The sequence below is a fragment of the Salvelinus namaycush genome, chromosome 23 (assembly GCF_016432855.1).
Source record: "Salvelinus namaycush isolate Seneca chromosome 23, SaNama_1.0, whole genome shotgun sequence".
Lineage (NCBI taxonomy): Eukaryota > Metazoa > Chordata > Actinopteri > Salmoniformes > Salmonidae > Salvelinus > Salvelinus namaycush.
In genome coordinates, this window is record NC_052329.1 from 2,032,226 (window position 1) to 2,057,256 (window position 25,031).

Sequence of the window (25,031 nt, forward strand, 5' to 3'; positions counted from 1 at the left end):
CAGAGGGCCTCAACTTTACGCTAGACAGAGAGAACATGGTTGGTCAGAGGGCCTCACCTTTACACTAGACAGATAGGACCTGGTTGTCAGAGGGCCTCAACTTTACACGAGACAGATAGGACCTGGTTGTCAGAGGGCCCCAACTTTACACGAGACAGATTGGACCTGGTAGGTCAGAGGGCCTCAACTTTACACTGACATAGATCGGATCAGATGGATCTGGAATAGATAGATCAGATGGGTCTGGAATAGATAGGATCAGATGGGTTCCCATGGTAACCCATCCCCTGACCTCTGAGACCCACATGTTCCCATGGTAACCTCACCCATCCCCTGACCTCTCAGAACCACATGTTCCCGTGGTAACCTCACCCATCCCCTAATCTCTCAGTCCCACATGTTCCCATGGTAACCTCACCCATCCCCTGACCTCTCAGACCCACATGTTCCCACGGAAATCTCACCCATCCCCTGACCTCTCAGAACCAAATGTTCCCGTGGTAACCTCACCCATCCCCTGACCTCTCAGACCCACATGTTCCCATGGTAACCTCACCCATCCCCTGACCTCTCAGAACCACATGTTCCCATGGTAACCTCACCCATCCTCTGACCTCTCAGAACCACATGTTCCCACGGTAACCTCACCCATCCCCTGACCTCTCAGACCCACATGTTCCCGTGGTAACCTCACCCATCCCCTGACCTCTCAGACCCACATGTTCCCGTGGTAACCTCACCCATCCCCTGACCTCTCAGACCCGCATGTTCCCACGGTAACCTCACCCATCCCCTGACCTCTCAGACCCACATGTTCCCACGGTAACCTCACCCATCCCCTGACCTCTCAGACCCACATGTTCCCATGGTAACCTCACCCATCCCCTGACCTCTCAGAACCACATGTTCCCACGGTAACCTCACCCATCTCTGTTCTCTCAGAACCACATGTTCCCACGGTAACCTCACCCATCCCCTGACCTCTCAGACCCACATGTTCCCGTGGTAACCTCACCCATCCCCTGACCTCTCAGACCCACATGTTCCCACGGTAACCTCACCCCTCCCCTGACCTCTCAGACCCACATGTTCCCATGGTAACCTCACCCATCCCCTGACCTCTGAGACCCACATGTTCCCGTGGTAACCTCACCGATCCCCTGACCTCTCAGACCCACATGTTCCCGTGGTAACCTCACCGATCCCCTGACCTCTCAGACCCACATGTTCCCATGGTAACCTCACCCATCCCCTGACCTCTCAGACCCACATGTTCCCACGGTAACCTCACCCATCCCCTGACCTCTCAGACCCACATGTTCCCACGGTAACCCATCCTCTCACAATAACACTTACTTCAATATAAACCTTGAACTCATCAGTCTCTGACTTTTCCTATATATCTGTATTTTACTCTTTAGCAGAACTTTGAGATAAATATCATAAAAGACAAATATACTCTGATGATTTCTACCTCAAAGCGTCATGACGGTCAAAATGACCGTATGCATATTTAACATTGGAATAGCCGGGCCTCCACGAGTAACAATAGTCACCAGTCTAATAAATCAATATAATATAAACATTCACAAAGAAATCCATTTATATTTTAAGGAAGTGCATAGAAAGATGTTTACTAAAGCTATTTATTTCAAAAGAACAGAAGAGTTTTGAGTTGTATTTTAGGCCTATCTGTGTTTAGTAGCCGATGTTATATGGCTGCTCCATGAAGTCAACCTGTTAATTTAGTAGACATCACACACGTATTCCCCTGCACTACCACAGTCAGCACATACAGTATATATATATATATATATATATATATATATATATATATATATATATATATATATATATATATTTGACAGTAAGAATATGATGCAATATAACAGAATAAAAGAGAAAGGTTGTTTTTCCCAAATAGCTATAGCTGATTGTCACGAGTACTCACATGAGGAAGGAGTTATGGCAACACATGGAACTGCAGTTATTCTAGGAAATACTTGTATTTACAACATGAGCCCATTCGCGCAATATTTAGATCCTTTTTCCAAGACTAAAGGTTCATTACAAAACCTGAGAATCGACTCTTTCCGACAGGGTAGAGCAATCAAAACCTGAGAATCGACTCTTTCCGACAGGGTAGAGCAATCAAAACCTGAGAATCGACTCTTTCCGACAGGGTAGAGCAATCAAAACCTGAGAATCGACTCTTTCCGACAGGGTAGAGCAATCAAAACGTCTGGCCTACATGGACGTCTGGAGGGATATTGTAAAAAGCGCTGTTTGGTAAACTGTTTCTTTCTTTATCAATGCTCACCAAGCTGGTAAACAGTCTCTTCCTTCTCTATTTGACAGTTGTAATATTGTCACCCATCACACTGTTAATTTAATTTGACGCGTCTATTATTAAACTGTATGTGTGAAAGTCGTTTTTAGATAGTTTGGATGGGCCGTTAGCTGGGCAGGCAACTGTTGTCTTGTTTTAGAATTTACAGTCTATTGCACTTGTAATATTTACACAATTTGAAATATTAAAGGTCAGAATGATGATCATTCTGGTAGTGATGAAATTCCGGGCACTCCGTTTTGTTAAGAGGCATAAACTCCGCTGTCCACCATTTCTTGCAGTCTGTGGCACTGACAGTTCATTCAAACCTCAGTGAAAGTAGTGAATTGTTCATGTATTAAAACGAGACATGATCCCTCACAAATGATCGGAAAGACATTTTTTTATTTTTTATTCTTCTTTGTGAAGTAGGATTTGATCATCATAGTAATAATCATAATATATTTTTTTAGGTCATATTGTTAAACATTGTCGAGGATTTACTGTATATACTCAGGACAGGAGATGTACAGTTGAAGTCGGAAGTTTACATACACCTTAGCCAAATAGAATTAAACTCAGTTTTTCACAATTCCTGACATTTAATCCAAGTAAAAATTCCCTGTTTTAGGTCAGTTAGGATCACCACTTTATTTTAAGAATGTGAAATGTCAGAATAATAGTAGAAAGAATGATATATTTCAGCTTTTATTTATTTTATTACATTCCCAGTGGGTCAGAGGTTTCCATACACTCAATTAGTATTCGGTAGCATTGCCTTTAAATTGTTTCACTTGGGTCAAACGTTTCGAGTTGCCTTCCACAAGCTTCCCACAATAAGTTGGGTGAATTTTGGCCCATTCCTCATGACAGAGCTGGTTTAACTGAGTCAGGTTTGTAGGCCTCCTTGCTCGCACACACTTTTTCAGTTCTGCTCACACATTTTCTTGGGGTTTGAGGTCAGGGCTTTGTGATGACCACTCCAAAACGTGACTTTGTTGTCCTTAAGCCATTTTTCCACAACTTTGGAAGTATGCTTGGGATCGCTGTCCATTTGGAAGACCCATTTGCGACCAAGCTTTAACTTCCTGACTGATGTCTTGAGATGTTGCTTCAATATATCCACATAATTTTCCTACCTCATGCTGTCGTCTTTTTTGTGAAGTGCAACCGTCCCTCCTGCAGCAAAGCACCCCCACAACATGATGCTGCCACCCCCGTGCTTCACGGTTGGGATGGTGTTCTTCGGCTTGCAAGCCTCCCCCTTTTTCCTCCAAACATAACGATGACCATTATGGCTAAACAGTTATATTTTAGTTTCATCAGACCAGAGGACATTTCTCCAAAAAGTACGATCTTTGTCCCCATGTGCAGTTGCAAACTGTAGTCTGGATTTTTTATGGCGATTTTGTAGCAGTGGCTTCTTCCTTGCTGAGCGGCCTTTCAGGTTTTGTCGATATAGGACTCGCTTTACTGTGGATATAGATACTTTTGTACAGGTTTCCTCCAGCATCTTCACAAGGTCCTTTGCTGTTGTTCTGGGATTGATTTGTACTTTTCGCACCAAAGTACGTTCGTCTCTAGGAGACAGAATGCGTCTCCTTCCTGAGCGGTGTGATGGCTGCGTGGTCCCATGGTGTTTATACTTGCGTACCATTGTTTGTACAGATGAACGTGTTACCTTCAGGCGTTTGGAAATTGCACCCAAGGATGAACCAGACTTGTGGAGGTCTACAATTTTTTTCTGAGGTCTTGGCTGATTTCTTTTGATTTTCCCATGATGTCAAGCAAAGAGGCACTGAGTTTGAAGGTAAAATACATACTTTTCTGGGATTTTCCAAGCTGTTTAAAGACACAGTCAACTTAGTGTATGTAAACTTCTGACCCACTGGAATTGTGATACAGTGAATTATAAGTGAAATAATCTGTCTGTAAACAATTGTTGGAAAAATGACTTGTGTCATGCACAAAGTAGATGTCCTAACCGACTTGCCAAAACTATAGTTTGTTAACAAGAAATTTGTGGAGTGGTTGAAAAACGAGTTTTAATGACTCCAACATAAGTGGATGTAAACAAGCGAGTATGGTTCACTGAATCACCTACATTGCATAGGAATAAACCCTCCCCTCTATTTTCTAACACCCTCCATATCCTTTTTATGACACCTCCCCACACTACCTCTCATCATGATCATCATCACACAACGCAGCATTCCACTCAACCTGATCAAACAGCCACTCTCTGGCCTGCCTGTTACCCTGTTAACAAAAACTGTCTGGAAGGGCACCCTATTTCCTGGTTCTGGTCCAAAGTGTAGTGAATAGGGACATACACAGAAGACGACCCATGGTGAGTGAATAGGGACATACACAGAAGACGACCCATGGTGAGTGAATAGAGACATACACAGAAGACGACCCATGGTTAGTGAATAGGGACATACACAGAAGACGACCCATGGTTAGTGAATACGGACATACACAGAAGACGACCCATGGTTAGTGAATACGGACATACACAGAAGACGACCCATGGTTAGTGAATACGGACATACACAGAAGACGACCCATGGTGAGTGAATAGGGACATACACAGAAGACGACCCATGGTGAGTGAATAGGGACATACACAGAAGACGACCCATGGTGAGTGAATAGGGACATACACAGAAGACGACCCATGGTTAGTGAATAGGGACATACACAGAAGACGACCCATGGTTAGTGAATAGGGACATACACAGAAGACGACCCATTTTTTGTGAATAGGGACATACACAGAAGACGACCCATGGTTAGTGAGTAGGGACATACACAGAAGACGACCCATGGTGAGTCACAGATATATCAGTGACTAGATTCAAATGTGGAGATGTACAAACTGGTATTTGACAACACATCTAAGCATGGCAACAGCAGATCAGAAAAGAACAGAGCAGACGAAGTAGCAGGGTAGAAACACGGAGTACATCCTAAATGGCCCCTTATTTTCTATATAGTGCACTACTTTTGACAAGGGCCCATAGGGCTCTGGTCAGAAGTAGTGCACTATGTAGGGAATTTATTGCTGTTTGGCACTCAACCAGCCTACGAAGAACAGGAGTCACTCCCAGCCTTCAGGCTCTGAATGTGACTAATGCCATGTAATGTGTGCCAGGCAGAGAGTGGAAAGAAACAAATCCCATTTGTTCTCGCAGTGAAGTCTTTCTACACCACACTGATGCTAACCCATCTCATGTCCTCTCCTCTCCTCTCCACTCCTCTCCTCTCCTCTCCCCTCCTCTCCACTCCTCTCCCTCCTCTCCTCTCCACTCCTCTCTCCTCCTCTCCACTCCACTCCTCTCCTCTCCTATGTCCTCTCCCCTCCACTCCTCTCCACTCCTCTCCTATGTCCTCTCCACTCCTCTCCTATGTCCTCTCCACTCTCCTCTTTCCTCTCCACTCCTCTCCTATGTGCTCTCCACTCTCCTCTCCTCTTTCCTCTCCTCTCCACTCCTCTCCACTCCTCTCCTCTGTCCTCTCCTCCTCTCCTCTCCTCTCCCTCCTCTCCTCTCCACTCCTCTCCCTCCTCTCCACTCCTCTCCCTCCCCTCCACTCCTCTCCCTCCTCTCCTCTACACTCCTCTCCTCTGTCCTCTCCACTCCTCTCCCGCCTCTCCACTCCTCTCTCTCTCTCCCTCCTCTCCTCTCCTCTCCTCTGTCCTCTCCACTCTCCTCTCCACGCCTCTCTTCTCTACTCCTCCTCAGTGAAATGTATCTACACCACACTGATATTAACTCCTCTCTACTCCTTTACTGTCCTCTCCTCTGTCCTCTCCTCTGTCCTCCCCCCTTGTTACCCTGTTAAGAAAAACTGTCTCATTCAACCTGATCAAACAGCCACTCTCTGGCCTGCCTGTTACCCTGTTAACAAAAACTGTCTGGAAGGGCACCCTATTTCCTGGTTCTGGTCCAAAGTGTAGTGAATAGGGACATACACAGAAGACGACCCATGGTGAGTGAATAGAGACATACACAGAAGACGACCCATGGTTAGTGAATAGAGACATACACAGAAGACGACCCATGGTTAGTGAGTAGGGACATACACAGAAGACGACCCATGGTTAGTGAATAGGGACATACACAGAAGACGAACCATGGTTAGTGAATAGAGACATACACAGAAGACGACCCATGGTGAGTGAATAGGGACATACACAGAAGACGACCCATGGTTAGTGAATAGGGACATACACAGAAGACGAACCATGGTTTGTGAATAGGGACATACACAGAAGACGACCCATGGTTAGTGAGTAGGGACATACACAGAAGACGACCCATGGTTAGTGAATAGGGACATACACAGAAGACGACCCATTTTTTGTGAATAGGGACATACACAGAAGACGACCCATGGTTAGTGAGTAGGGACATACACAGAAGACGACCCATGGTGAGTCACAGATATATCAGTGACTAGATTCAAATGTGGAGATGTACAAACTGGTATTTGACAACACATCTAAGCATGGCAACAGCAGATCAGAAAAGAACAGAGCAGACGAAGTAGCAGGGTAGAAACACGGAGTACATCCTAAATGGCCCCTTATTTTCTATATAGTGCACTACTTTTGACAAGGGCCCATAGGGCTCTGGTCAGAAGTAGTGCACTATGTAGGGAATTTATTGCTGATTGGCACTCAACCAGCCTGCGAAGAACAGGAGTCACTCCCAGCCTTCAGGCTCTGAATGTGACTAATGCCATGTAATGTGTGCCAGGCAGAGAGTGGAAAGAAACGAATCCCATTTGTTCTCGCAGTGAAGTCTTTCTACACCACACTGATACTAACCCATCTCCCCTCCTCTCCTCTCCTCTCCTCTCCTCTCCTCTCCTCTCCTCTCCTCTCCTCTCCTCTCCTCTCCTCTCCTCTCCTCTCCTCTCCTCTCCTCTCCTCTCCTCTCCTCTCCTCTCCTCTCCTCTCCTCTCCTGTCCTCTCCTCTCCTCTCCAGTCAATGTGGAGACTATATACAGGGTATTACGGTACAGAGTCAATGTGGAGACTATATACAGGGTATTACGGTACAGAGTCAATGTGGAGACTATATACAGGGTATTACGGTACAGAGTCAATGTGGAGGCTATATACAGGGGGTACCGGTACAGAGTCAATGTGGAGGCTATATACAGGGGGTACCGGTACAGAGTCAATGTGGAGACTATATACAGGGGGTACCGGTACAGTCAATGTGCGGGGGTACCGGTTAGTTGAGGTAATTGAGGTAATATGTACATGTAGGTACATTAAAGTGACTATGCATAGATCATAAACAGAGAGTGGCAGCGGTGTAATAGAGATGGTGGGGGCAGTAGTCTGGGAAGCCATTTGATTAGATGTTCAGGAGTCTTATGGCTTGGGGAAAGAAGCTGTTTAGAAGCCTTTTGGACCTAGACTTGTCGTGTGGTGGCAGAGAGAACAGTCTATGACTAGGGTGGCTGGAGTCTTTGACAATTCTTACGGGCCTTCCTCTGACACCGCCTGGTATAGAGGTCCTGGATGACAGGGAGCTTAACCCCAGTGATGTACTGGGTCGTTCGCACTACCCTCTGTAGTGCCTTGCGGTCGGAGGCCGAGCAGTTGCCATACCAGGCAGTAATGCAACCAGTCAGGATGCTCTCGATGGTGCAGCTGTAGAACCTTTTGAGGATCTGAGGACCCATGCCAAATCTTTTCAGTCTCCTGAATAGGTTTTGTCGTGCCCTCTTCACGACTGTCTTGGTGTGCTTGGACCATGTTAGTATGTTGTTGATGTGGACACCAAGGAACTTGAAGCTCTCAACCTGCTCCACTGCAGCCCCGTCCATGAGAATGGGAGCGTGCTCGGTCCTTTTTTCCCCTGTAGTCCACAATCATCTTCTTTGTCTTGATCACGTTGAGGGAGAGGTTGTTGCCCTGGCACCACACGGCCAGGTCTCTGACCTCCTCCCTATAGGCTGTCTCGTTGTTGTCCGTGATCAGGCCTACCACTGTTGTGTCATCGGCAAACTTAATGATAGTGTTGGAGTCATGCATGGCCGTGCAGTCATGAGTGAACAGGGAGAACAGGAGGGGGCTGAGTACGCACCCCTGAGGGGCCCCTGTGTTGAGAATAAGTGTGGCGGATGTGTTGTTACCTACCCTTACCACCTGGGGGCGGCCCGTCAGGATGTCCAGGATTCAGTTGCAGAGGGAGGTGTTTAGTCCCAGGGTCCTTAGCCTATTGATGAGCTTTGAGGGCACTGTGGTGTTGAACTCTGAGCTGTAGTCAATGAATAAGCATTCTCACATAGGTGTTCCTTTTGTCCAGGTGGGAAAGGGCAGTGTGGAGTGCAATAGAGATTGCATCATCTGTGGATCTGTTGGGGCAGTATGCAAGTGGGTCTAGGGTTTAGGGTTTCTGGGATGATGGTGTAGATGTGAGCCATGACCAGCCTTTCAAAGCACTTCATGGCAACAGACGTGAGTGCTACGAGTCGGTAGTCATTTAGGCAGGTTACCTTAGTGTTCATGGGCACAGGGACTATGGTGGTCTGCTTAAAACATGTTGGTATTACAGACTCCGACAGGGTGAGGTTGAAAATGTCAGTGAAGACACTTGCCAGTTGGTCAGCGCATGCTCAGAGTACACGTCCTGGTAATCCGTCTGGCCCTGCGGCCTTGTGAATGTTGACCTGTTTAAAGGTCTCACTCACGTCTGCTGCAGAGAGCGTGATCACACAGTCTTCCGGAACAGCTGGTACTCTCATGCATGTTTCCATGTTATTTCCTTCGAAGCGAGCATAGAAGTAGTTTAGCTCATCTGGTGGGCTCGTGTCACTGGGCAGCTCTCGGCTGTGCTTCCCTTTGTAGTCTGTAATGGTTTGCAAGCCCTGCCACATCCGACGAGCGTCAGAGCCGGTGTAGTACGATTCGATCTTAGTCCTGTATTGACACTTTACCTGTTTGATGGTTGGTCGGAGGGCATAGCGGGATTTCTTATAAGCTTCCGGTTTTGAGTCCCGCTCCTTGAAAGCGGCAGCTCTAGCCTTTAGCTCAGTGCGGATGCTGCCTGTAATCCATGGCTTCTGGTTGGGGTATGTATGTACGGTCACTTCAACAGTATTTAACATGAGTTCCTCTCTAAGCTTTACAGGAATGTGGTTCTGAATATAGACCGCAACACCACCCCCATTGGCATTTCTGTCTTTTCAGTAGATATTATAACCATGTATTTCTGCTACTGTATCATGTGAGTTTAAGAATTAGTCAGTATTTGAAAGTCTGTTACTATTGACTTTATTAACCATGTTTCTTAGGCTACAAATGTTCATATGGACAATTTTTTTTGCACTTTTCTGTGATGCTTGATTGTTTTTAATGCTTTACTGGGAAGCTTATCAGAAGTAGAATTAAGCTACTTACATTGTGTCTGCCAACGCCCCTGGGATAATGCACATTTGATGACAACTCAGCAACACAATGGAAGGGAGTAACTAAACTGGTCGGTTCATTGATAAATCATTGTCTCTTCGCAGCCTTGAAATGCGAGGACAGTCCAGGAGCCAAGATGATTTGGATGGACTCCGTCATTCCTGTAGAGCATCTTCTGTTAACAGAAGGTGTCAAAGTTATCTATAAAAGTGATTCCAACAGAGCTACAGTAATATTTTAGCCAAGTGTGTAATGCCAGTAGCCTGCTGAATCTTTCACACTGAATCTTTCCAACGATCGTACCAGACCTGAAATGATTGGCTGCTTTTTGGAATCTTTCAGTGCTGGAGTCTTTAAAATCAATTTTCAGAAGTTCCCGAGCTAACCCTCCTGATGTCCTTTGACCCCACATGGACTACGACAGCGTCAGCTCCCAGCATCTGTTGTATAACAGTCAGAAGAAGGCTTGTAGTGTACTATAGCTCCAGGATATTACAGGCTTTTTGCTCCTGTAATGTGATTTGCTTTTGTCTTTTAACTTTAAATAACACTCTTCAAATAACGGCTCATCTCTATGTGTAGATAATGGCCCCTGAATCACTGTAGTGTCTGTGGACTAAGGCTCTAAGACTGGAAAGCAATTCTCAGCAACTAGTAACTGACAGAATTAAATAAAGCTGGGGAGTTTTTCCCAAATTCTTCTGTAGCTTGAGATCTATAATTAATTACCAGCAAACATATTCGTAATGTACTGAACTCACTTTTCTGTCCAGGATAAAGTTAGTAGCTTGAGTATGTCCCAAATGGCACCTTACTCCCTCCTATATAGTGTTAGTATAAGGAATAGGCTGCCATTTTGGAGGCATCCGAAACGTCTCGTAGTGAATCATAGGCAAAGCCATCAGGGGGACAAAGAGAAGAAGCAGATAGGTCTCAGAGAATGCCGGCATGATAATTAGAATCTCTAATACAAAGGATCATTCTGGCTATCTTTACCCTGCAACACAACACAATGGAGAGGGAAGTAGAATTTATGTAAACGAGAAAGATAAGATTAAAGGCTTAAAGATATTCTTCTCTGTCGACGCTCGGTTCTGTCAGGTTCCTAAATATATCTGCTGGCTGCACCGATACACACTGTTATTCTTCAGGCGACACGTTTCATCACAGTTTTTTTCCTATTTTCTAACTGTAGTGTAGCTCCTATCACCCTACTGTAGTGTAGCTCCTATCACCCTACTGTAGTGTAGCTCCTATCACCCTACTGTAGTGTAGCTCCTATCACCCTACTGTAGTGTAGCTCCTATCACCCTACTGTAGTGTAGCTCCTATTACCCTACTGTAGTGTAGCTCCTATCACCCTACTGTAGTGTAGCTCCTATCACCCTACTGTAGTGTAGTTCCTATTACCCTACTGTAGTGTAGCTCCTATCACCCTACTGTAGTGTAGTTCCTATCACCCTACTGTAGTGTAGCTCCTATCACCCTACTGTAGTGTAGCTCCTATCACCCTACTGTAGTGTAGCTCCTATCACCCTACTGTAGTGTAGCTCCTATCACCCTACTGTAGTGTAGCTCCTATCACCCTACTGTAGTGTAGTTCCTATCACCCTACTGTAGTGTAGCTCCTATCACCCTACTGTAGTGTAGTTCCTATCACCCTACTGTAGTGTAGCTCCTATTACCCTACTGTAGTGTAGCTCCTATCACCCTACTGTAGTGTAGCTCCTATCACCCTACTGTAGTGTAGTTCCTATTACCCTACTGTAGTGTAGCTCCTATTACCCTACTGTAGTGTAGCTCCTATTACCCTACTGTAGTGTAGCTCCTATCACCCTACTGTAGTGTAGCTCCTATCACCCTACTGTAGTGTAGTTCCTATCACCCTACTGTAGTGTAGCTCCTATTACCCTACTGTAGTGTAGCTCCTATCACCCTACTGTAGTGTAGCTCCTATTACCCTACTGTAGTGTAGCTCCTATCACCCTACTGTAGTGTAGCTCCTATCACCCTACTGTAGTGTAGCTCCTATCACCCTACTGTAGTGTAGCTCCTATCACCCTACTGTAGTGTAGCTCCTATCACCCTACTGTAGTGTAGCTCCTATCACCCTACTGTAGTGTAGCTCCTATCACCCTACTGTAGTGTAGCTCCTATCACCCTACTGTAGTGTAGTTCCTATTACCCTACTGTAGTGTAGCTCCTATTACCCTACTGTAGTGTAGCTCCTATTACCCTACTGTAGTGTAGCTCCTATCACCCTACTGTAGTGTAGCTCCTATCACCCTACTGTAGTGTAGTTCCTATCACCCTACTGTAGTGTAGCTCCTATTACCCTACTGTAGTGTAGCTCCTATCACCCTACTGTAGTGTAGCTCCTATTACCCTACTGTAGTGTAGCTCCTATCACCCTACTGTAGTGTAGCTCCTATCACCCTACTGTAGTGTAGCTCCTATCACCCTACTGTAGTGTAGCTCCTATCACCCTACTGTAGTGTAGCTCCTATCACCCTACTGTAGTGTAGCTCCTATCACCCTACTGTAGTGTAGCTCCTATCACCCTACTGTAGTGTAGCTCCTATCACCCTACTGTAGTGTAGCTCCTATTAACCTACTGTAGTGTAGCTCCTATTAACCTACTGTAGTGTAGCTCCTATCACCCTACTGTAGTGTAGCTCCTATCACCCTACTGTAGTGTAGCTCCTATCACCCTACTGTAGTGTAGCTCCTATCACCCTACTGTAGTGTAGCTCCTATCACCCTACTGTAGTGTAGCTCCTATCACCCTACTGTAGTGTAGCTCCTATCACCCTACTGTAGTGTAGCTCCTATCACCCTACTGTAGTGTAGCTCCTATCACCCTACTGTAGTGTAGCTCCTATCACCCTACTGTAGTGTAGCTCCTATCACCCTACTGTAGTGTAGCTCCTATCACCCTACTGTAGTGTAGCTCCTATCACCCTACTGTAGTGTAGCTCCTATCACCCTACTGTAGTGTAGCTCCTATCACCCTACTGTAGTGTAGTTCCTATCACCCTACTGTAGTGTAGCTCCTATCACCCTACTGTAGTGTAGCTCCTATCACCCTACTGTAGTGTAGCTCCTATCACCCTACTGTAGTGTAGCTCCTATCACCCTACTGTAGTGTAGCTCCTATTAACCTACTGTAGTGTAGCTCCTATCACCCTACTGTAGTGTAGCTCCTATCACCCTACTGTAGTGTAGCTCCTATTACCGTACTGTAGTGTAGCTCCTATCACCCTACTGTAGTGTAGCTCCTATCACCCTACTGTAGTGTAGCTCCTATCACCCTACTGTAGTGTAGCTCCTATCACCCTACTGTAGTGTAGCTCCTATCACCCTACTGTAGTGTAGCTCCTATCACCCTACTGTAGTGTAGCTCCTATCACCCTACTGTAGTGTAGCTCCTATCACCCTACTGTAGTGTAGCTCCTATTAACCTACTGTAGTGTAGCTCCTATCACCCTACTGTAGTGTAGCTCCTATCACCCTACTGTAGTGTAGCTCCTATCACCCTACTGTAGTGTAGCTCCTATCACCCTACTGTAGTGTAGCTCCTATCACCCTACTGTAGTGTAGCTCCTATCACCCTACTGTAGTGTAGCTCCTATCACCCTACTGTAGTGTAGTTCCTATCGCCCTACTGTAGTGTAGCTCCTATCACCCTACTGTAGTGTAGCTCCTATCACCCTACTGTAGTGTAGCTCCTATTACCCTACTGTAGTGTAGCTCATATCACCCTACTGTAGTGTAGCTCCTCTTCCTATATTTCTAAGTCTCTGTTAACATGCTGGCTGGCTGGTCAAGTCTCTGTTAACATGCTGGCTGGTCAAGTCTCTGTTAACATGCTGGCTGGCTGGTCAAGTCTCTGTTAACATGCTGGCTGGTCAAGTCTCTGTTAACATGCTGGCTGGTCAAGTCTCTGTTAACATGCTGGCTGGCTGGTCAAGTCTCTGCTAACATGCTGGCTGGTCAAGTCTCTGTTAACATGCTGGCTGGTCAAGTCTCTGTTAACATGCTGACTGGTCAAGTCTCTGTTAACATGCTGGCTGGCTGGTCAAGTCTCTGTTAACATGCTGGCTGGTCAAGTCTCTGCTAACATGCTGGCTGGTCAAGTCTCTGTTAACATGCTGGCTGACTGGTCAAGTCTCTGTCAACATGCTGGCTGACTGGTCAAGTCTCTGCTAACATGCTGACTGGTCAAGTCGCTGTTAACATGCTGGCTGACTGGTCAAGTCTCTGCTAACATGCTGACTGGTCAAGTCTCTGTTAACATGCTGGCTGACTGGTCAAGTCTCTGCTAACATGCTGACTGGTCAAGTCTCTGTTATCATGCTGGCTGGTCAAGTCTCTGCTAACATGCTGGCTGGTCAAGTCTCTGCTAACATGCTGGCTGGTCAAGTCTCTGTTAACATGCTGGCTGGTCAAGTCTCTGCTAACATGCTGACTGGTCAAGTCTCTGTTAACATGCTGGCTGACTGGTCAAGTCTCTGCTAACATGCTGGCTGGTCAAGTCTCTGTTAACATGCTGGCTGGTCAAGTCTCTGTTAACATGCTGGCTGACTGGTCAAGTCTCTGTCAACATGCTGGCTGACTGGTCAAGTCTCTGCTAACATGCTGACTGGTCAAGTCGCTGTTAACATGCTGGCTGACTGGTCAAGTCTCTGCTAACATGCTGACTGGTCAAGTCTCTGTTAACATGCTGGCTGACTGGTCAAGTCTCTGCTAACATGCTGACTGGTCAAGTCTCTGTTATCATGCTGGCTGGTCAAGTCTCTGCTAACATGCTGGCTGGTCAAGTCTCTGCTAACATGCTGGCTGGTCAAGTCTCTGTTAACATGCTGGCTGGTCAAGTCTCTGCTAACATGCTGACTGGTCAAGTCTCTGTTAACATGCTGGCTGACTGGTCAAGTCTCTGCTAACATGCTGGCTGGTCAAGTCTCTGTTAACATGCTGGCTGGTCAAGTCTCTGCTAACATGCTGGCTGGTCAAGTCTCTGTCAACATGCTGGCTGACTGGTCAAGTCTCTGCTAACATGCTGACTGGTCAAGTCTCTGTTAACATGCTGGCTGACTGGTCAAGTCTCTGCTAACATGCTGGCTGGTCAAGTCTCTGTTAACATGCTGGCTGGTCAAGTCTCTGCTAACATGCTGGCTGGTCAAGTCTCTGCTAACATGCTGGCTGGTCAAGTCTCTGTTAACATGCTGGCTGGTCAAGTCTCTGTTAACATGCTGGCTGGTCAAGTCTCTGTTAACATGCTGGCTGGCTGGTCAAGTCTCTGTTAACATGCTGGCTGGTCAAGTCTCTGCTAACATGCTGGCTGGTCAAGTCTCTGTTAACATGCTGGCTGACTGGTCAAGTCTCTGTCAACATGCTGGCTGACTGGTCAAGTCTCTGCTAACATGCTGACTGGTCAAGTCTCTGTTAACATGCTGGCTGACTGGTCAAGTCTCTGCTAACATGCTGACTGGTCAAGTCTCTGTTAACATGCTGGCTGACTGGTCAAGTCTCTGCTAACATGCTGACTGGTCAAGTCTCTGTTATCATGCTGGCTGGTCAAGTCTCTGCTAACATGCTGGCTGGTCAAGTCTCTGCTAACATGCTGGCTGGTCAAGTCTCTGTTAACATGCTGGCTGGTCAAGTCTCTGCTAACATGCTGACTGGTCAAGTCTCTGTTAACATGCTGGCTGACTGGTCAAGTCTCTGCTAACATGCTGGCTGGTCAAGTCTCTGTTAACATGCTGGCTGGTCAAGTCTCTGCTAACATGCTGGCTGGTCAAGTCTCTGTCAACATGCTGGCTGACTGGTCAAGTCTCTGCTAACATGCTGACTGGTCAAGTCTCTGTTAACATGCTGGCTGACTGGTCAAGTCTCTGCTAACATGCTGGCTGGTCAAGTCTCTGTTAACATGCTGGCTGGTCAAGTCTCTGCTAACATGCTGGCTGGTCAAGTCTCTGCTAACATGCTGGCTGGTCAAGTCTCTGTTAACATGCTGGCTGGTCAAGTCTCTGTTAACATGCTGGCTGGTCAAGTCTCTGTTAACATGCTGGCTGGTCAAGTCTCTGCTAACATGCTGACTGGTCAAGTCTCTGCTAACATGCTGGCTGGTCAAGTCTTTGTTAACATGCTGACTGGTCAAGTCTCTGCTAACATGCTGACTGGTCAAGTCTCTGCTAACATGCTGGCTGGTCAAGTCTCTGTTAACATGCTGACTGGTCAAGTCTCTGCTAACATGCTGGCTGGTCAAGTCTCTGCTAACATGCTGGCTGGTCAAGTCTCTGTTAACATGCTGGCTGGTCAAGTCTCTGTTAACATGCTGACTGGTCAAGTCTCTGTTAACATGCTGGCTGGTCAAGTCTCTGTTAACATGCTGACTGGTCAAGTCTCTGCTAACATGCTGGCTGGTCAAGTCTCTGTTAACATGCTGGCTGGTCAAGTCTCTGCTAACATGCTGACTGGTCAAGTCTCTGCTAACATGCTAGCTGGTCAAGTCTCTGTTAACATGCTGACTGGTCAAGTCTCTGTTAACATGCTGACTGGTCAAGTCTCTGCTAACATGCTGACTGGTCAAGTCTCTGTTAACATGCTGGCTGGTCAAGTCTCTGCTAACATGCTGGCTGGCTGGTCAAGTCTCTGCTAACATGCTGGCTGACTGGTCAAGTCTCTGTTAACATGCTGGCTGACTGGTCAAGTCTCTGTTAACATGCTGGCTGACCGGTCAAGTCTCTGTTAACATGCTGGCTGGTCAAGTCTCTGTTAACATGCTGGCTGACTGGTCAAGTCTCTGTTAACATGCTGGCTGGTCAAGTCTCTGCTAACATGCTGGCTGGTCAAGTCTCTGTTAACATGCTGACTGGTCAAGTCTCTGTTTACATGCTGACTGGTCAAGTCTCTGTTAACATGCTGACTGGTCAAGTCTCTGCTAACATGCTGACTGGTCAAGTCTCTGTTTACATGCTGACTGGTCAAGTCCCTGTTAACATGCTGACTGGTCAAGTCTCTGTTAACATGCTGACTGGTCAAGTCTCTGTTAACATGCTGACTGGTCAAGTCCCTGTTAACATGCTGACTGGTCAAGTCTCTGTTTACATGCTGACTGGTCAAGTCCCTGTTAACATGCTGACTGATCAAGTCTCTGTCAACATGCTGGCTGACTGGTCAAGTCTCTGTTAACATGCTGGCTGGTCAAGTCTCTGTTAACATGCTGGCTGGTCAAGTCTCTGTTAACATGCTGACTGGTCAAGTCCCTGTTAACATGCTGACTGGTCAAGTCTCTGTCAACATGCTGGCTGACTGGTCAAGTCTCTGTTAACATGCTGGCTGGTCAAGTCTCTGCTAACATGCTGACTGGTCAAGTTTCTGTTAACATGCTGGCTGGTCAAGTCTCTGCTAACATGCTGGCTGGCTGGTCAAGTCTCTGCTGACATGCTGGCTGACTGGTCAAGTCTCTGTTAACATGCTGGCTGACTGGTCAAGTCTCTGTTAACATGCTGGCTGACTGGTCAAGTCTCTGTTAACATGCTGGCTGACTGGTCAAGTCTCTGTTAACATGCTGGCTGGTCAAGTCTCTGTTAACATGCTGGCTGACTTGTCAAGTCTCTGTTAACATGCTGGCTGGTCAAGTCTCTGCTAACATGCTGGCTGGTCAAATCTCTGTTAACATGCTGACTGGTCAAGTCTCTGTTTACATGCTGACTGGTCAAGTCTCTGTTAACATGCTGACTGGTCAAGTCTCTGCTAACATGCTGACTGGTCAAGTCTCTGTTTATATGCTGACTGGTCAAGTCCCTGTTAACATGCTGACTGGTCAAGTCTCTGTTAACATGCTGACTGGTCAAGTCTCTGTTAACATGCTGACTGGTCAAGTCCCTGTTAACATGCTGACTGGTCAAGTCTCTGTTTACATGCTGACTGGTCAAGTCCCTGTTAACATGCTGACTGGTCAAGTCTCTGTCAACATGCTGGCTGACTGGTCAAGTCTCTGTTAACATGCTGGCTGGTCAAGTCTCTGTTAACATGCTGGCTGGTCAAGTCTCTGTTAACATGCTGACTGGTCAAGTCCCTGTTAACATGCTGACTGGTCAAGTCTCTGTCAACATGCTGGCTGACAGGTCAAGTCTCTGTTAACATGCTGGCTGGTCAAGTCCCTGTTAACATGCTGACTGGTCAAGTCTCTGTTAACATGCTGGCTGGTCAAGTCTCTGTTAACATGCTGGCTGGTCAAGTCTCTGTTAACATGCTGACTGGTCAAGTCTCTGCTAACATGCTGGCTGGTCAAGTCTCTGTTAACATGCTGGCTGGTCAAGTCTCTGCTAACATGCTGGCTGGTCAAGTCTCTGCTAACATGCTGGCTGGTCAAGTCTCTGTTAACATGCTGGCTGGTCAAGTCTCTGCTAACATGCTGACTGGTCAAGTCTCTGTTAACATGCTGGCTGACTGGTCAAGTCTCTGCTAACATGCTGGCTGGTCAAGTCTCTGTTAACATGCTGGCTGGTCAAGTCTCTGCTAACATGCTGGCTGGTCAAGTCTCTGTCAACATGCTGGCTGACTGGTCAAGTCTCTGCTAACATGCTGACTGGTCAAGTCTCTGTTAACATGCTGGCTGACTGGTCAAGTCTCTGCTAACATGCTGGCTGGTCAAGTCTCTGTTAACATGCTGGCTGGTCAAGTCTCTGCTAACATGCTGGCTGGTCAAGTCTCTGCTAACATGCTGGCTGGTCAAGTCTCTGTTAACATGCTGGCTGGTCAAGTCTCTGTTAACATGCTGACTGGTCAAGTCTCTGTTAACATGCTGGCTGGTCAAGTCTCTGTTAACATGCTGGCTGGTCAAGTCTCTGTTAACATGCTGGCTGGTCAAGTCTCTGTTAACATGCTGGCTGGCTGGTCAAGTCTCTGTTAACATGCTGGCTGGTCAAGTCTCTGCTAACATGCTGGCTGGTCAAGTCTCTGTTAACATGCTGGCTGACTGGTCAAGTCTCTGTCAACATGCTGGCTGACTGGTCAAGTCTCTGCTAACATGCTGACTGGTCAAGTCTCTGTTAACATGCTGGCTGACTGGTCAAGTCTCTGCTAACATGCTGACTGGTCAAGTCTCTGTTAACATGCTGGCTGACTGGTCAAGTCTCTGCTAACATGCTGACTGGTCAAGTCTCTGTTATCATGCTGGCTGGTCAAGTCTCTGCTAACATGCTGGCTGGTCAAGTCTCTGCTAACATGCTGGCTGGTCAAGTCTCTGTTAACATGCTGGCTGGTCAAGTCTCTGCTAACATGCTGACTGGTCAAGTCTCTGTTAACATGCTGGCTGACTGGTCAAGTCTCTGCTAACATGCTGGCTGGTCAAGTCTCTGTTAACATGCTGGCTGGTCAAGTCTCTGCTAACATGCTGGCTGGTCAAGTCTCTGTCAACATGCTGGCTGACTGGTCAAGTCTCTGCTAACATGCTGACTGGTCAAGTCTCTGTTAACATGCTGGCTGACTGGTCAAGTCTCTGCTAACATGCTGGCTGGTCAAGTCTCTGCTAACATGCTGGCTGGTCAAGTCTCTGCTAACATGCTGGCTGGTCAAGTCTCTGTTAACATGCTGGCTGGTCAAGTCTCTGTTAACATGCTGGCTGGTCAAGTCTCTGTTAACATGCTGGCTGGCTGGTCAAGTCTCTGTTAACATGCTGGCTGGTCAAGTCTCTGCTAACATGCTGGCTGGTCAAGTCTCTGTTAACATGCTGGCTGACTGGTCAAGTCTCTGTCAACATGCTGGCTGACTGGTCAAGTCTCTGCTAACATGCTGACTGGTCAAGTCTCTGTTAACATGCTGGCTGACTGGTCAAGTCTCTGCTAACATGCTGACTGGTCAAGTCTCTGTTAACATGCTGGCTGACTGGTCAAGTCTCTGCTAACATGCTGACTGGTCAAGTCTCTGTTATCATGCTGGCTGGTCAAGTCTCTGCTAACATGCTGGCTGGTCAAGTCTCTGCTAACATGCTGGCTGGTCAAGTCTCTGTTAACATGCTGGCTGGTCAAGTCTCTGCTAACATGCTGACTGGTCAAGTCTCTGTTAACATGCTGGCTGACTGGTCAAGTCTCTGCTAACATGCTGGCTGGTCAAGTCTCTGTTAACATGCTGGCTGGTCAAGTCTCTGCTAACATGCTGGCTGGTCAAGTCTCTGTCAACATGCTGGCTGACTGGTCAAGTCTCTGCTAACATGCTGACTGGTCAAGTCTCTGTTAACATGCTGGCTGACTGGTCAAGTCTCTGCTAACATGCTGGCTGGTCAAGTCTCTGTTAACATGCTGGCTGGTCAAGTCTCTGCTAACATGCTGGCTGGTCAAGTCTCTGCTAACATGCTGGCTGGTCAAGTCTCTGTTAACATGCTGGCTGGTCAAGTCTCTGTTAACATGCTGGCTGGTCAAGTCTCTGTTAACATGCTGGCTGGTCAAGTCTCTGCTAACATGCTGACTGGTCAAGTCTCTGCTAACATGCTGGCTGGTCAAGTCTTTGTTAACATGCTGACTGGTCAAGTCTCTGCTAACATGCTGACTGGTCAAGTCTCTGCTAACATGCTGGCTGGTCAAGTCTCTGTTAACATGCTGACTGGTCAAGTCTCTGCTAACATGCTGGCTGGTCAAGTCTCTGCTAACATGCTGGCTGGTCAAGTCTCTGTTAACATGCTGGCTGGTCAAGTCTCTGTTAACATGCTGACTGGTCAAGTCTCTGTTAACATGCTGGCTGGTCAAGTCTCTGTTAACATGCTGACTGGTCAAGTCTCTGCTAACATGCTGGCTGGTCAAGTCTCTGTTAACATGCTGGCTGGTCAAGTCTCTGCTAACATGCTGACTGGTCAAGTCTCTGCTAACATGCTAGCTGGTCAAGTCTCTGTTAACATGCTGACTGGTCAAGTCTCTGTTAACATGCTGACTGGTCAAGTCTCTGCTAACATGCTGACTGGTCAAGTCTCTGTTAACATGCTGGCTGGTCAAGTCTCTGCTAACATGCTGGCTGGCTGGTCAAGTCTCTGCTAACATGCTGGCTGACTGGTCAAGTCTCTGTTAACATGCTGGCTGACTGGTCAAGTCTCTGTTAACATGCTGGCTGACCGGTCAAGTCTCTGTTAACATGCTGGCTGGTCAAGTCTCTGTTAACATGCTGGCTGACTGGTCAAGTCTCTGTTAACATGCTGGCTGGTCAAGTCTCTGCTAACATGCTGGCTGGTCAAGTCTCTGTTAACATGCTGACTGGTCAAGTCTCTGTTTACATGCTGACTGGTCAAGTCTCTGTTAACATGCTGACTGGTCAAGTCTCTGCTAACATGCTGACTGGTCAAGTCTCTGTTTACATGCTGACTGGTCAAGTCCCTGTTAACATGCTGACTGGTCAAGTCTCTGTTAACATGCTGACTGGTCAAGTCTCTGTTAACATGCTGACTGGTCAAGTCCCTGTTAACATGCTGACTGGTCAAGTCTCTGTTTACATGCTGACTGGTCAAGTCCCTGTTAACATGCTGACTGATCAAGTCTCTGTCAACATGCTGGCTGACTGGTCAAGTCTCTGTTAACATGCTGGCTGGTCAAGTCTCTGTTAACATGCTGGCTGGTCAAGTCTCTGTTAACATGCTGACTGGTCAAGTCCCTGTTAACATGCTGACTGGTCAAGTCTCTGTCAACATGCTGGCTGACTGGTCAAGTCTCTGTTAACATGCTGGCTGGTCAAGTCCCTGTTAACATGCTGACTGGTCAAGTCTCTGTTTACATGCTGACTGGTCAAGTCTCTGTTAACATGCTGGCTGGTCAAGTCTCTGTTAACATGCTGGCTGGTCAAGTCCCTGTTAACATGCTGACTGGTCAAGTCTCTGTTTACATGCTGACTGGTCAAGTCTCTGTTAACATGCTGACTGGTCAAGTCTCTGTTAACATGCTGACTGGTCAAGTCTCTGCTAACATGCTGGCTGGTCAAGTCTCTGCTAACATGCTGGCTGGTCAAGTCTCTGTTAACATGCTGGCTTATTGGTCAAGTCTCTGTTAACATGCTGGCTGGTCAAGTCTCTGTTAACATGCTGGCTGGTCAAGTCTCTGCTAACATGCTGACTGGTCAAGTTTCTGTTAACATGCTGGCTGGTCAAGTCTCTGCTAACATGCTGGCTGGCTGGTCAAGTCTCTGCTGACATGCTGGCTGACTGGTCAAGTCTCTGTTAACATGCTGGCTGACTGGTCAAGTCTCTGTTAACATGCTGGCTGACTGGTCAAGTCTCTGTTAACATGCTGGCTGGTCAAGTCTCTGTTAACATGCTGGCTGACTTGTCAAGTCTCTGTTAACATGCTGGCTGGTCAAGTCTATGCTAACATGCTGGCTGGTCAAATCTCTGTTAACATGCTGACTGGTCAAGTCTCTGTTTACATGCTGACTGGTCAAGTCTCTGTTAACATGCTGACTGGTCAAGTCTCTGCTAACATGCTGACTGGTCAAGTCTCTGTTTATATGCTGACTGGTCAAGTCCCTGTTAACATGCTGACTGGTCAAGTCTCTGTTAACATGCTGACTGGTCAAGTCTCTGTTAACATGCTGACTGGTCAAGTCCCTGTTAACATGCTGACTGGTCAAGTCTCTGTTTACATGCTGACTGGTCAAGTCCCTGTTAACATGCTGACTGGTCAAGTCTCTGTCAACATGCTGGCTGACTGGTCAAGTCTCTGTTAACATGCTGGCTGGTCAAGTCTCTGTTAACATGCTGGCTGGTCAAGTCTCTGTTAACATGCTGACTGGTCAAGTCCCTGTTAACATGCTGACTGGTCAAGTCTCTGTCAACATGCTGGCTGACAGGTCAAGTCTCTGTTAACATGCTGGCTGGTCAAGTCCCTGTTAACATGCTGACTGGTCAAGTCTCTGTTAACATGCTGGCTGGTCAAGTCTCTGTTAACATGCTGGCTGGTCAAGTCTCTGTTAACATGCTGACTGGTCAAGTCTCTGCTAACATGCTGGCTGGTCAAGTCTCTGTTAACATGCTGGCTTATTGGTCAAGTCTCTGTTAACATGCTGGCTGGTCAAGTCTCTGTTAACATGCTGGCTTATTGGTCAAGTCTCTGTTAACATGCTGACTGGTCAAGTCTCTGTTAACATGCTGACTGGTCAAGTCTCTGCTAACATGCTGGCTGGTCAAGTCTCTGTTAACATGCTGGCTTATTGGTCAAGTCTCTGTTAACATGCTGGCTGGTCAAGTCTCTGTTAACATGCTGGCTGGCTGGTCAAGTCTCTGTTAACATGCTGACTGGTCAAGTCTCTGTTAACATGCTGGCTGGTCAAGTCTCTGTTATCATGCTGGCTGGTCAAGTCTCTGTTAACATGCTGACTGGTCAAGTCTCTGTTAACATGCTGGCTTATTGGTCAAGTCTCTGTTAACATGCTGGCTGGTCAAGTCTCTGTTAACATGCTGGCTGGTCAAGTCTCTGTTAACATGCTGACTGGTCAAGTCTCTGTTAACATGCTGGCTGACTGGTCAAGTCTCTGTTATCATGCTGGCTGGTCAAGTCTCTGTTAACATGCTGACTGGTCAAGTCTCTGTTAACATGCTGGCTTATTGGTCAAGTCTCTGTTAACATGCTGGCTGGTCAAGTCTCTGTTAACATGCTGGCTGGTCAAGTCTCTGTTAACATGCTGACTGGTCAAGTCTCTGTTAACATGCTGGCTGACTGGTCAAGTCTCTGCTAACATGCTGGCTGGTCAAGTCTCTGTTATCATGCTGGCTGGTCAAGTCTCTGTTAACATGCTGGCTGGCTGGTCAAGTCTCTGTTAACATGCTGGCTGGCTGGTCAAGTCTCTGTTAACATGCTGGCTGGTCAAGTCTCTGTTAACATGCTGGCTGGTCAAGTCTCTGTTATCATGCTGGCTGGTCAAGTCTCTGTTAACATGCTGGCTTATTGGTCAAGTCTCTGCTAACATGCTGGCTGGTCAAGTCTCTGTTAACATGCTGGCTGGTCAAGTCTCTGCTAACATGCTGGCTGGTCAAGTCTCTGTTAACATGCTGGCTGGTCAAGTCTCTGCTAACATGCTGGCTGGTCAAGTCTCTGTTAACATGCTGGCTGGTCAAGTCTCTGTTAACATGCTGGCTGGTCAAGTCTCTGTTAACATGCTGGCTGGTCAAGTCTCTGTTATCATGCTGGCTGGTCAAGTCTCTGTTAACATGCTGGCTGGTCAAGTCTCTGTTAACATGCTGGCTGGTCAAGTCTCTGTTAACATGCTGGCTGGTCAAGTCTCTGTTAACATGCTGGCTGGTCAAGTCTCTGCTAACATGCTGGCTGGTCAAGTCTCTGTTAACATGCTGGCTGGTCAAGTCTCTGCTAACATGCTGGCTGGTCAAGTCTCTGTTAACATGCTGGCTGGTCAAGTCTCTGCTAACATGCTGGCTGGTCAAGTCTCTGCTAACATGCTGGCTGGTCAAGTCTCTGTTAACATGCTGGCTTATTGGTCAAGTCTCTGCTAACATGCTGGCTTATTGGTCAAGTCTCTGCTAACATGCTGGCTTATTGGTCAAGTCTCTGCTAACATGCTGGCTTATTGGTCAAGTCTCTGCTAACATGCTGGCTGGTCAAGTCTCTGTCAACATGCTGGCTGGTCAAGTCTCTGTTAACATGCTGGCTGGTCAAGTCTCTGTTAACATGCTGGCTTATTGGTCAAGTCCCTGCTAACATGCTGGCCGGTCGGTCAAGTGAACAAGGTTTAGAGGCCTCGAAGCAGATTGTCAAATTTGATCAATTTACATAGAGACACTTTGTGCTCGGACTACATTTTTATTATACTGATATTTAGAATGATCATAATCATTTTAATTGGTTTAAGACATCAAAGAACAGGATTTTTTTGTACTGTAAATAGGAGGTCTTGGTATTTTAATTGTTCGATTGTCTTCAGGCAACACTTGAATTGGACTAGCGCTAGTTGGCTTTACATTTAAGTCATTTTAGCAGACGCTCTTATCCAGAGCGACTTACAAATTTACCTTTTTTATATTTTAACTAGGCAAGTCAGTTAAGAACAAATTCTTATTTTTCAATGACGGCCTAGGAACAGTGGGTTAACTGCCTGTTCAGGGGCAGAACGACAGATTGTACCTTGTCAGCTCGGGGATTTGAACTTGCAACCTTTCGGTTACTAGTCCAACGCTCTAACCACTAGGCTACCCTGCCACTTTAATCTGAGATCCTTGACAAAGACCTTTTGTCAAGAAAGTCTGCCTTCCATGCATCAATGTTATCAGCTGTCTTG

General features: G+C 46.8%; 1 protein-coding gene across 1 annotated transcript in view; it reads left to right on the forward strand.

The window, feature by feature from the left end:
- The first annotated feature begins 272 nt into the window (after positions 1-272).
- Positions 273-25,031, forward strand: part of zmp:0000001236 (mastermind-like protein 2) — a 75,467-nt gene continuing 50,708 nt past the window's right edge. Inside the window, exons 1-7 of the mRNA XM_038962128.1 lie at positions 273-316; positions 392-500; positions 622-638; positions 760-822; positions 989-1,051; positions 1,173-1,189; positions 1,311-1,327. Coding sequence (XP_038818056.1) covers positions 273-316; positions 392-500; positions 622-638; positions 760-822; positions 989-1,051; positions 1,173-1,189; positions 1,311-1,327 — 330 coding nt within the window. The remainder of the gene's footprint in view (positions 317-391; positions 501-621; positions 639-759; positions 823-988; positions 1,052-1,172; positions 1,190-1,310; positions 1,328-25,031) is intronic.